Source organism: Hyperolius riggenbachi, chromosome 1 (assembly GCF_040937935.1).
Source record: "Hyperolius riggenbachi isolate aHypRig1 chromosome 1, aHypRig1.pri, whole genome shotgun sequence".
Classification (NCBI taxonomy): Eukaryota; Metazoa; Chordata; class Amphibia; order Anura; family Hyperoliidae; genus Hyperolius; species Hyperolius riggenbachi.
Genome location: NC_090646.1, coordinates 95802820 through 95815998, shown reverse-complemented (window position 1 = coordinate 95815998; position 13179 = coordinate 95802820). Strand labels below are relative to the sequence as shown.

The 13179-nt window shown below is 44.1% G+C and overlaps 2 protein-coding genes across 4 annotated transcripts in view; one reads left to right on the top strand and one right to left on the bottom strand.

The window, feature by feature from the left end:
• EVC2 (EvC ciliary complex subunit 2) overlaps positions 1 to 1429 on the bottom strand; it is a 167990-nt gene extending 166561 nt beyond the window's left edge. The window contains exon 1 of one of the 2 annotated variants that reach the window (XM_068277224.1): positions 614 to 1429. In XM_068277224.1, coding sequence (XP_068133325.1) covers positions 614 to 883 — 270 coding nt within the window. In that variant the 5' untranslated portion in view covers positions 884 to 1429. The remainder of the gene's footprint in view (positions 1 to 613) is intronic. The other variant, XM_068277233.1, reaches the window with a different exon arrangement.
• Positions 1084 to 13179, top strand: part of EVC (EvC ciliary complex subunit 1) — a 142937-nt gene continuing 130841 nt past the window's right edge. For both annotated transcript variants that reach the window (XM_068277257.1, XM_068277247.1), the window contains exon 1: positions 1084 to 1526. In XM_068277257.1, the coding sequence (XP_068133358.1) occupies positions 1356 to 1526 (171 nt within the window). In that variant the 5' untranslated portion in view covers positions 1084 to 1355. The remainder of the gene's footprint in view (positions 1527 to 13179) is intronic.

Genomic DNA, 13179 nt, shown 5'->3' with positions numbered 1-13179 from the left:
AGTATTTATATAGCGCCAAAATCTTCTGCAGCGCTGTACAGAGTATGTATTGTCTTGTCACTTAACTGTCCCTCAGAGGGGCTCACAATCTAATCCCTACCATAGTCATATGTCTGTATCATGTAGTGTATGTATCGTAGCCCAGGGCCAACTTTTGTATAGTGTAGTGTAAATTTCGTATTCTAGGGCCAATTTAGTGGGAAGCCAATTAAATTATCTGTATGTTTTTGGCATGTGGGAAGAAACCGGAGTGCCTGGAGAAAACCCATGCAGTCACAGGGAGAACATACAAACTCTGTGCAGATAGTGCCCTGGCTGGAATTTGAACTGGAACCCAGGGCTGCAAGTGTGCTAACCACTACGCCACCTGAAAAGCTAAATATACTCCAAAAGAGCTTTATCTAAGAAGTAAAATGCTTCTGATAAAGTTTTAGTGACTTTATGAGGAGCAGGGGTAACTTCAGTTTGTGGCTACTGGGATCAATTCCCACACAATACATGTGAAATGTTTGTAGCACACTCCATTGGACTTGTACATGGGTGATGTCCATAATACAGAAAGATTTTAGGGACACAGTAATAATACTGTATACAGCTCTGTATGTAATGTTACCTGTACCTCTGCTGCATCTCCCCAGCTGTTACCATGAAGAACTAGACCTGCTGATGGATAACCAGCATACTTTAGGCCTTGGTGGTCCTCTTTGCTTTGCAGACTGCCAGGGGTCCCGATGCCCTCCAGATGTGACACAGCTGAGCTGGGCATCTCTGGGAAGGCCTTGCAGGGGTTTATAACAGTGAATAGGAAAACCAGACACAGAGTGGCACCACTTAAGTGAGTCCTCTTCTGCCAGGCAGGGGCTGATATCCAGATAGACCCCATCTAGATGTAGCATCTTCTCCTCCTGCAGCATAGCATCAGTGGTCAGCATAGTCCCCAGCCATTGTCACTTGTCCCCCTGCTGCAGTGTCACAGCACTGGCCGCACGGAACCCATAACATGGGGAAAGTTTGTGCTTCCAGGAGAGGGACGATTAGGGGCAATGCACAGAGTGAGATTTCGGAATGTGTGATCCCACCTCCAGGGCTGAGATTGGTGAATGGAGTGGTAATCCGACCCTCCTGCTTCCTCTCTGGTTGAGCATCATGGGATTGCTAGTAGTGAGGATAATAAACTTCCATGGTAACTTTGCTTGAGTTTAGGTGGCTGTTTACCTGAGTGACATGCAGCTAATCATAGGCTTGCTGCTGTTGGTATGCTGCTCCAGGCTTCCCTCCATGTGTACAATGTATACAGAGCAATGTAGCAGTACTGTGTGGGTGCATCAGCCTCTTCTGGCTGCTCTGTAACTGTCATGGCAGCAAGCAGCAGCTGCACCTCTGATATAGTCCTCAGTTACTCGGTGGGCTCAGTCCAGGTGGTCCCAGGTCTGCTGGCCACAGCTGTGGTCCTGGGGGTCGTGCTTGGGGTGCTTGCAGCTGGACTGCTGTGCTGGTATGTGTTCCTGCCACTACTCTCCAGGAAGGTAAGTGACCAGCTAATACTTATCTGGCTGCTACCTCTGGTTATCTAATTTTTGTTCTTTTTTTATTATTATTATTTGATTGGCAATGTGTAGTTGTTTGGGGCATGTTTCTTATCTGTCATTGTTCTCAATAGTTCCCAGTGTAATGTGGACACTGTGAAACCATGCATTTAGTTTAGTTCAAGTACTTGTAAACATCTTAAAGCGGGATTGTCACCATAAAAATCAAACTTCAACAGCAACCGGTCTGAGTGTATTAACCACCCTGGGGTTCTATTACCTGCGCCAGGGTGGCGGCGCAGCAGTTTTTTTTTAATGTATTTATTTTTTTTAAATCATATAGCTAGCCTAGCGCTAGCTACATGATGCCCCCCTCCCTGCGGCATCCGATGCATAACTTCGATCGCCGCCGGCGCGTACCCACGTAAGGAAATCCTGTTCTGAACGGGACATCCTTAAGGGCTTCCCTCGTCGCCATTACGACGATCGCCATGGCGTCATCAACGTCAGACGGAGTCCCGATCCACCCTTCAGCGCTGCCTTGCACTGATTGGCCAGGCTGCGCAGGGGACTCGGCTCGGGGGGGGGGGCGCGGCGGTTACGCGGTGGATAGCGGCACATCGGCGGCGAGGGGAACCAACACGCAGCAAGCAAAGTGCTTGCTGCGTGTTTTTTAAAAAAAATAAAATGTGAAAATCAGCCCAGCGGGGCCTGAGCGGCACCCTCCAGCGGTCATGGACGAGCTGAGCTCGTCCATACCGCCAAGGAGGTTAAGTGACAAAGATGTTAATCCTGCATTCAAAACTTTCCAAACTTTTTCTGCTGTTATGGTTTGGAGTTTTCACATACCTTAGGAGCACTGGCCCTTTAATAGCCATTGCCATTCAGTTGCATGCTGAGGGTTCTTTTTATCCATAATATATTCCTCCTCTTCCCTTTATTTCCCTGCCTAGCTGAAACATGATCCTTTGCTCACTTGTGTTTACAAGCAAGGCTGAGGTGACTCAGCGATTGGAGGAGAAAAGAAAAAAAAGTTAAGGGAAGAAATGACATCAGTATTTAGCTTCAAACTGTGGGCAAAGGACATGGTTCCCACCAGGAACAAAATGCTCTTTATTTACTATATAAAATTCACTGAAATCAAAATGTGGACAGTACAACACGTGTTATGTAAGTAGATCAAGTATTTATCTACTTGTATATGCGTTTTTTTCCCCTGGCATAGTATGGCTAATCCTACTGCTTTAAAGCAGGGGTGTCCAAACTTTTTAGGCCAAGGGCCATATCGCCATTCTTGAGAATGCTAGGGGAGTGGGACCGAACTAGTAAAATTAAAGGCGCTAGTCTACTTTAGGGAACCCAGTAGAAAACCTTGCAGGGAGATTCAGCTAACGTGATTGGGTGGATGGCACCCTCTCGCACAGCTAGGTTGCCAATAGGTTGTAATAAACTACATAAACAATAGAATAAGTGTGCTCCTCTAATACCCAAAGTAGTCTTCAAATAGATATACCGGTACAAATAAGAATGGCTCGCTTAATCTATGGTAGTGTCCCCCTAATAGTCTGTAATGTATAATAAGAGAAGCGCTCAACAGTCACTTAAAACGCAGTGCAAAAGGCTTATAGCTCAATTAAAAATGTCCGTTTTCTCCAACATTTAACCGTCTTCTCAACAACAGTTCTCAAAGTGAAGCCGAGTGAAGCATAATATCTCCACAGAAGTCTAAAACAGATTGCGCTCACCAGATAGCAGGGTTAACCAATTACAGACCAGCAAACAGGATATCCACAGATATGACAGTGTGATACTGTTATAACAATATACTGCTCTTCTCCACCACCAATGTCACCTATTTTTCACACCATGATATACTGCCAACATCCACCAGCTTATCACATGCCCTTTTTACCGAATGCAAAGAGGCACATGTAATACGCTGGTGGATGGTGAGGTCCGCGCATGTGCAGAAGACCCAGACTGGACTCGACTGAAGCAATTACCAGGGCTGATCAGCAGACAGCAGGAGGACGGCATGGGACTCCCACGTGTTTATGGGGAGGGAGGAAGCCTCGGGTAAGTATCGATTCCTTGTAACATAAGATCTCCGGTTTCCTTAAAAGGGTACCTGAAAATAAAAAGTACCCAAAAAGGGTATTCACCTGTCCCTCATCCTCCTCCACTGGGGCGTTCCAGAGCTGCATTCCACAAAAGACAGTTGATAAGCGCAGTAGCATGGATCCGATCGGGCTTCAGTGAAATAAGCCCAGACTATTCAGATCCATGCTACTGCGCAGGTGGGAGTCTCAGCGCAGGAACAGCCTGACGCGGGAACTCCTCCGTTTATGAAATCTCCAATTCCAGGTATCCAGAATTGCTCAGACTCCTGGATTCCACAGCCCTGGTATATAGAAGTGAAGGACAATAGGTAGCAGAAAGTAAAAGTAGTGGCAGTGATGTAGAGATTAATAGGGGTTCAACCAGGCCACTGCTTCAAAGGGGCCCCTCCAGGGCTCTTAACCAGCCACCGCATTATCTCTTCATTGTTATATTGCTAATGATTACAAAGAAGTGTCAGGTTGCCTACAATAGCTAGTTGGAATCTAGTGTGTGTACAGTGGTCCAGATGTGTCGATGAGAGACCTGGCCTGCCAGATCAACTCTTTCTGAGTGCAGGCCAAGGCCATTGTTCTCCTCCTTACCCCTCACGCTCTGTTGTGGGCCATACCATCAGCCTTCTAACCCCCCTCCAAGGCAACAGATCAGGTTGCAAGCCTCCAGCTCCCAAACTGTCACCCGCAGCATCAAGTCCTGATCCGTGCCGGCATCAGTCCTCTGAGGCACGTATGCAGCTTTCTATGGAGAGTGACATCAGTCACTGTACTGACAGGTACCACAAAGGGTACTCATACATCTAGCTCATCTAGCTATGATGGGAAGATTCCACCAGAGACAAATCACTCTCTGATCGAATGTAATTAGAGAGTTTGTTTGCTGACCATACACCGCAGACTAATTCCCACTCAATTTCATGCTGAAATATCTTGTTAATCATCTAAATCTGCCGCCTTGCTGCTGCTACCCAGTGTATAAATGCACCCCCATGTGTGAATTTATACATTACCTGTCCTGTATCGCCCACCGCGTGGTGCCCATCCTTCTTCGGGATCCCCCCGCTCTTTCATTAGCGGGATACACGCCGCCGGCGTGGGGCATGTGTGACGTCACACACCCGCCATATGCTAAACGCCAGCGCCGTGAATACCGCTAATGGAAGAGAGAGGATTCCGAACACAGATGGACACAGACAGTGGGCGACACAAGACTGGTCATGTATAAATGCACACATGGGGGACACATTTATATACTAAGGGAACAGCACCGGGGTCTAGTTGCCTTCGTCGACCACAACAGCCCGACATCTTGCAGCATGTCCGATCAATACATGTGACCAATTCAGGCCAAAATTGGTTGCATCATCGATCGGGCATGCACTTGGTGGCACAGACTTTCATTGGATTCGATAATGATCAAATCTGATGGTCGATCGGCCACCAAATCGAGAAATGTATGGCCACTTAAATAGTAATGTGCTGCACTCACCGCTCTGACCCGACTGCCTGATCTATTTGATCTTTAAAGAACAAGCGACACCCATGCTAACCTAGAAATAAAAACGTGTGTGTATATATATATATATATATATATATATATATATATATATATATATATATATATATATATATATAATATATAGATAAATACTAGTTCTACTTACATAACAGATGTATTGTGCTATCCACATAATGATTCCTGTGAATCTTATAAAGGAAAAGCAGAAAATCCTATTATAGGCAGTTTCCATCTTTGGTACCTTTTGATCTCCTGACATCATTTCCTCCCTCACTTTTTTCTCCTCTTGCTAAATGTGTATTCGTTACTCTGCCCTCCCCCCCAGAGTCTTCAGACACTCCCACTGAGGTCTATACTAGGAAGTGCACTGACTTATGTCATTAGAAGGAGGGTAAACTAAAGGGAAGAGGAGGAATATATTATAGCTAAAAAGACCCCCAGCATGCAAATGTTTGGCAATGGCAATTAAAGGGCCAGTGCTCTTAAGGTATGTGATAAATCCAAACCATAACAGCAGAAAACGTTTTGAATGCAGGATTAGCATCTTTGTCACTTAATACACTCAGACCAATTGCTGATGAAATTTGATTTTTATGGTGACAATCCCGCTTTAAACGGCTGTAAATGTGGTCACAAATATTTGTGTTTGTGTAATTTTATGCTACCATGAAACTGGCTCCCCATTAGTGCACTTTCTTGAATATACACTTGATCTTATTAAATGTAATTAGCACTTAAAACACCATCTGACTCTGACTGAGTCTCCCCAGCTCTTCAGAGGAAGAGGAAAGGAGGGAAGGGGAAGAGGTTACAGTACAAAACAGCAGACTGGGGGCTTCAAAGGGAAAATGGAAATTAGCCCCAGAGGACACAGAAGATCTTTGAATGCTGAGGGGGAAAGAGGCGCTTGGAAAATACAAAACCTACAAGATGAAAAATACTGTATGCAGAACAGAAGAAAGCAATACGGCCTGTTTCCCCCATACAGAAATCCAGGATTGAACTTGAACAAAGAAGACGGGATTCAAACAAAAGCTTTTATTTCCTCTAATTCTTCAGAATGCAGCTTTCCCTTCGGCAATTCAGATGCTAAAAAGTGGAGAGAGTTTCTGAAGTTCCTCTTTTTATTAATCATCTAAAAACTCTAACCATAGCCATTCAAAGATATGAAGAATGTTAACATATCAACAAGCAATTCATTCATTGGCTCGCCCTGTGTGCCCTTGTTTGTAGAATAGTTATCTGTATAACTCTATATGGGCTGGTGCACACCGAGCGGCTCTTCCAGCGTTTCTGCAGCCGCTTGCGGCTGCGGATACGCTTGGACAATGTATCTCAGTGGGGTGGTTCACACCAGAGTGGGAGGCGTCTTGCAGAAACGCATACTCCCAGGGTGAGGCATTTTTTGGATTGTGGATGCGTTTCTGCCTCAATGTTAAGTATAGGAAAAACACAAACCGCTCTGAAAAACGGCAGTTCAGAGCGGTTTGCCAGGCGTTTTTGTTACAGAAGCTGTTCAGTAACAGCTTTACTGTAACAATATCTAAAATCTACTACACCAAAAACGCTTCACAAAACCGCAAAATGCTAGCTGAAATGCTACAGAAAAAGAAGAAAAAGCGTTTCAAAATCTGCTAGCATTTTGTGGATCTGCTAGCGGTTTTTGGTGTGCACCAGGCCTTAATTCTGTTGCAATGTAAATTAATACTAGCAGAAAACTAGCTAAACTTGTCTCCTACAGCACATTGTACAGGTCTAGCGTGCCCAGAAAGACTTAGGGCAGGTTCACAGTGGCATTCTCCAAAATTGCATACTTTTTTTCCTCAGGCTTGGTTCACACATGCTGTAAATCTGCATGTTTCCGGTCCAGTCCTCTCCTGTCAGTTTTGCATCAGTTGCCAAATTTTTAGATTAGTTAAGGGCTGCTTTTAACACATCTAAGGCCTGGAACCCACTACAAAACGCTATCGCTAATCGCAATCGCTAGCGTTTTATCTGGTGGTTATGGTTATCATGGAAAGCGCCACACCCATTTTCCACTCATGCAATTTGATTTTCCCCTTAAACACAAATGTAGCGCATGCTGCATTTTTCCTGCCTTTGGGTTCCAGTCAATGGATCTGCAAGAAAGTTGCATACCAAACACAGTGCTGTGCAATTTTATTGCGGTTTCCCTGTTTTATTCATTTACTAGCTGATGGCCTGGCGTTGGCCGGGTATGTATTCGGTTTGTGTTGGCTCCGCCCACTTTTTCTAACCTTAACACACAATTACTCAATCACCTAATTTGTGAGCTTTGCAGTCTTTGGCATCAATAATTTGCATTGAAATGAAATAAATCTTATTGGCTGTTTGTGGCTCCACCCCATTTTCTGAATTTGAACCCCAGTCGCCCAATGACCAACTGTACAAAGTTTGAGGCTTGTGCCATTTAATAGTGTAGGAATGGCAGCAATTAAATATTGCCCTTGAAAATCAATTGGTGAATTTTGATTGGCTTTTGTAGGCTATACCCACTTTTCTGAATATTAATCCCAGTCACCCAGTGACCAACTATGCAAAGTTTGAGAGCCCCGCCATTAACAGTGTAAGAATGGCTGCATGTTAAGATTTTCCCAGTGAAATTTGTATTTGTCTCCGCCCACTTTTTGGTTATGGGGATAAAAAGTATCCTATACTTTATTCCAGGTAATGTACTATGTGTGTGCCAAATTTCAGTCAAATCCGTTCAGCCATTTTTTGCGTGAGAGTAACAAATATCCAAACTTTCACATTTATAATATTAGTAAGATTTTTATTAGTAACTAATTGTCAAGAAAGCTGAAAAAAAATCTTACAGTGAAAATTACTGCATAGAAATTGCCTTGAAAAATAAATGCTTGGTGTAAATAAAATAAACCGTGAACACGCTTATGTTTGCTTTTGCGATTTATTTATTTTTTTTTTTTACTGGGAAAATGGCTCTAAGAAATGCACTTTGGAGAAGTAGTGGGTGGGTAAATTTAATTATATCTGTCTTTTTATCAGCAGCAGATGAGATGGAGCTGTCACTTCATAAAAGTACCAGTAATCCCTTATTTACTTTTGATATTGTGTTATTTTATTACTTTGCTGTCTCTGACTCATTGTAGATCTTGTATTCCTTCTCAAATCAAAAAGCTGATTTACGGCTCTTTTCTTTTCATGTGTTGCTATGCGTTGTGTTTTATTTTTTCTCCGTAGCAGTGCAATGTGAAAAAGCTTCAGTTTTTCAGCGTATAGTGTGAAAGAGGCCATAAGGAAACATGGGCACTGGACTGCACATCAGTTGTCCTTTCAGTTACAACTGACAGAAACTGATATAGTGTAAAAGGACTCTAAGCACTATATCAGTTGCTGTCAATTGTAACTGAAAGGACAACTGTTGTGCAGCCCAGTGTCTGTTTCCCTATGGCCTCTTTTTCACTATATGCTGAAAAACTGAAGCTTTTTCACATTGCACTGCTACGGAGAAAAAAATGCATTAAGGGCCCGTTTCCACTGTTGCGACGCGATTTCGCCGGCATCCCGACGCTTGTAAAAACGCATGCGGATGCGTTTCCGCATGCGGTTTTACCCGCGATTTCGCGTGCGATTTCGCATGGCAGGGTGCCATGCGAAATTAACCATGACTCTGCCAGGGCAAAATAACATTGAAAAAGGTGCGAAATCGCACGCGAATCGCGGGTAAAAACGCATGTAAAAAACGCATGCGTTTTTCCTATTAAATACATTAGCGGCGATTCGCATGGATTCCCGACGCAGGCGAATTCTGTGGGTCCCGTCGTGCAGATTTGGCCCGCCGCCAAATCGCTCCCGCACGCCGCACATATGGAAACAGCCCCGGCCACTTCAATGTACCAAGCGAATCCGCATGTCGGCGCCGCATGCGGATTCGCTATGGTGGAAACGAGCCCTAAAACACATTATGCATAGCAACGCATTAAGTGTAAAAGGGCCATAACAGAAAAATTCCCTGCATGTTTTTGTTTTCATCATGTGTTTGAGGTCATTAGCGTCAGTTTATACTATTAAAGCCAAATATGCAGTTTGAAGAAAAATTTCACCAGCAAGAAATTCTGCTTGACTACTGTCTAAGTAGCAGGCATTAACTCTATTTTTATTATGTTTTGTTTGTTTAACCACTTCAGGACCAGGGGTGTTTTCTATTATATGCGCTGCGTGGGCTCTCCAGCCCAAAGCACAGATCTGGATTGAGCCAGGGCGATCAGACTTCCCCCCCCCCCCCCTCCCCCCCCCCCCCATTTTTTAAAGGCCCCATCCGCAGCGTTTTTCGGCCTCCTTCTGTTTTCCTCCGTCCTTCCCCTGGGCGGCACAGGACGGCGATCCATCCTTCAGCCTATCAGATGCCGGCGATCCCCGGCCTATCAGAGGCCGGGGATCGCCGATCTCCTTTACGACGCAGCGCCGTATGATGTAAACAGCGGGGATTTCTTCCTGCGAGCCGCAATCGGAGGCTCCCAGGCTGTTCACGGAGACACCCTCCGTGAACTGACATGGCGGCCGGTTCCATGTAAATCCACTTACGACCTGCTGCCGCCTATCGGCGTTAGGCGGTCGTTAAGTGGTTAATGATGCCCTCTCTCTTTTAATACAAAACACAATGCCCAAAATAATGATAAGCATATTAGCCTTGTGCCCCCCATCCCCACACCAATTTCCCTGGTAGTCTAGTGGTCGTCCCCCCCCCTCCTAAATGTCCCTTGTCTTCTAGTTGCCCTCAACAGCATTTCCTGGCTGTGTAGTGGTACCCCCAAATAATATTTCATGGTTGTCTAGTGGGTCCCCCTCCACCCAGTCATGTACATCAGATGTGTCTGACTAAAGTCTTGATTGGATTAGCCGCATGCTTGTTTCAGGCAAACATGCAGTTTGTGGTCAAAGAGTTGTGGTCAATGGATCTTATTCAAAATTGGTCACTGTTAGCAGTGGGGTCCCTCAGGGGTCAGTACTGGGTCCAGTGCTTTTTCAATTTATTTATTGATCTTGTAGATGCAGTAGAAAGCAATGTTGCTATTTTTGCAGATGACACAAAATTGTGCAGAATCATCAACTCTCAGGAATATATTGACCTCTTGCAACAGGATCTGGATAGGATGGCTATATGGGCACATAAATGGCAGATGAAATTCAAAGTTGAAAAATGTAAAGTCCTGCATTTTGGTCGTACCACTGATCTAGCACCATACAAAATAAATGGGATACAGATGGGGACATCAAACTTGGAGAAGGACTTAGATGTTATCGATAATCGTATTCAGTGCCAAGCCGCTGCAGCTAAAGCTAATAACATTTTTGGATGCATTACAAGGGAAATAAATACTTGAGATGCTAGCATAATATTGCCCCTGTTTAACTCTCTAGTAAGGCCACATCTGGAATATGGAATTCAGTTCTGGGCACCACATTGCAAGAAAGATATTGCAGTTTTAGAGTAGGTGCAGAGATGAGTAACAAAATTGATACGAGGGATGGAAGGTCTCATTTACCAAGAAAGGTTAGATAAACTGGGTTTATTTAGTCTAGAGAAAAGACGACTTAGGCCTAGTGCACACCGGAGCGTTTCCGCTGCGGTTTGCGATCTGCTTGCGGGTGCGGATCTGCTAGGGTAATGCATTTCAATGGGGTGGTGCACACCAGAGCGGGTGGCGTTTTGCAGAAACGCATACTCCCGGGCTGCAGCAGATTTTGGATTGCGGATGCGTTTCTGCCTCAATGTTAAGTATAGGAAAAACGCAAACCGCTCTGAAAAACGGCACTTCAGAGCGGTTTGCCAGGCGTTTTTTGTTACAGTAGCTGTTCAGTAACAGCTTTACTGTAACAATACATGAAATCTACTACACCAAAACCGCTACACAAAACCGCAAAACGCTAGCTGAAACGCTGCAGAAAAATAAGAAAAAGCGTTTCAAAATCTGCTAGCATTTTGCGGATCTGCTAGCGGTTTTTGGTGTGCACCAGCCCTTAGGCCTGGTGCACACCAAAAACCGCTAGCAGATCCGCAAAATGCTAGCAGATTTTGAAACGCTTTTTCTTATTTTTCTGCAGCGTTTCAGCTAGCGTTTTGCGGTTTTGTAAAGCGTTTTTGGTGTAGTAGATTTCATGTATTGTTACAGTAAAGCTGTTACTGAACAGCTACTGTAACAAAAAACGCCTGGCAAACCGCTCTGAAGTGCCGTTTTTCAGAGCGGTTTGCGTTTTTCCTATACTTAACATTGAGGCAGAAACGCATCCGCAATCCAAAATCTGCTGCAGCCCGGGAGTATGCGTTTCTGCAAAACGCCTCCCGCTCTGGTGTGCACCACCCCATTGAAATGCATTACCCTAGCAGATCCGCACCCGCAAGCAGATCGCAAACCGCAGCGGAAACGCTCCGGTGTGCACTAGGCCTTAGAGGGGATCTAATTAACATGTATAAATACATCAGAGGGAAATCTAAAAGCTTGGTGGATGAGCTTTTTGTCCTCTCTCTCTACTTTCCTCTCAGACTTAACTAATGCAGTCTGATTGGCTGAAGCCTCTTTCCCTCCTGTTTTCCCCTCCCACACCTCTGTTCCTCTCTGATTGGCCAATATTTCTCATGCTGAGACAATGCACTTTCTATAGTGGAGGGCGGGCAATGCATACACAATCAGACAGAGAAGAGTAAGGGAGGAAATTGCATCAGGATTGGCTTCAAAAAAGCCGCAGTTACAATGGGAAATGCTAATACGGATTTTCTTTTTTTACTGTAGAAAAATCACTCAAATCAAAACTAGGATAGTGCAATACATCTGTTATGTAAGTAGAGCAAGTATTTATCTACTTATAACCGTGTTGTTGTTTTTTCTGAGATAGTATGGCTGACAGCTCATTTTAAAAGGACAACTATAACAAGAGGGATATGGAGGCTGCCATATTTGTTTCCTTTTCAACAATCCCAGTAGTCGTGCATCCTGCTGATCTCTATGGTTGCAGTAGTGTCTGAATCACACACCTAAAACAAGCATGCAGCTAATCTTGTCAGATATTTATCACAAACCTCTGATCTGCTGCATGCTTGTTCAGCATCTATGGCTAAAAGAATTAGAGGCAGTGGAGCAGCAGGGCAGCCAGCCAATGTGCCTTGTTTAAAACAAAATACATATGGCAGCCTCCATTCCTCTCTCACTTCAGGTGTCCTTTAAAGTGTACGTCTAGCCAAAAAAATGAATGACTACACTTATATTTAGTCTATGTTCTCCATGAAGTTAATTTCAGTAAAAAAAAAAAAAAAAAAAAAAAAGACGTCTGTCATACCTTAGTGAGTAGTAGAGAATCACATTAAAGCGGTATCGTCACCATAAAAATCAAATTTCAACAGCAACTGGTCTGAGTGTATTAAGTGATAAAGATGCTAATCCTGCATTCAAAACTTTCAAAACTTTTTCTGCTGTTATGATTTGGAGTTATCACATACTTAAGGAACACTGGCCCTTTAGTAGTCGTGCCAAAGAATTGCATGCTGGGTTTTTTTTTTATCTATAATCCTATTCCTCTTCTTCCCTTTATTTCCCTGCCAGCTTCTCATCTGAAACCTAATCCCCTACTCACTTGTGTTTACAAGCAAGGCTGAGGCGACTCAGCGATTGGAGGAGACAAGAAAAAAAGTAAAGGGCAGAAATGACATCACGAGTTAGCCTTAACTGTGGGCAAAAGACATGGCCCCCACCAGGAACAGAATTCTCGTCATTTACTATATAACATTCACTGAAATCAAAACGTGGACAGTATAATACATGTGTTATGTAAGTAGATCAAGTATTTATCTACTTATATATGTGTTTTTTTCCCTGGCATAGTATGGCTGATACTACTGCTTTAAATCTCTATTGGTGCCACCATCTTGCTCCTTAACTTTTCAAGTCCACCACAGCATTGTGCCCTCCCCTTCAGGAAAGCAAGCTTGTATGATCCATGATACCTCGCTGGGCCTCCAACTGAGGGGAGAATGACTCCAATA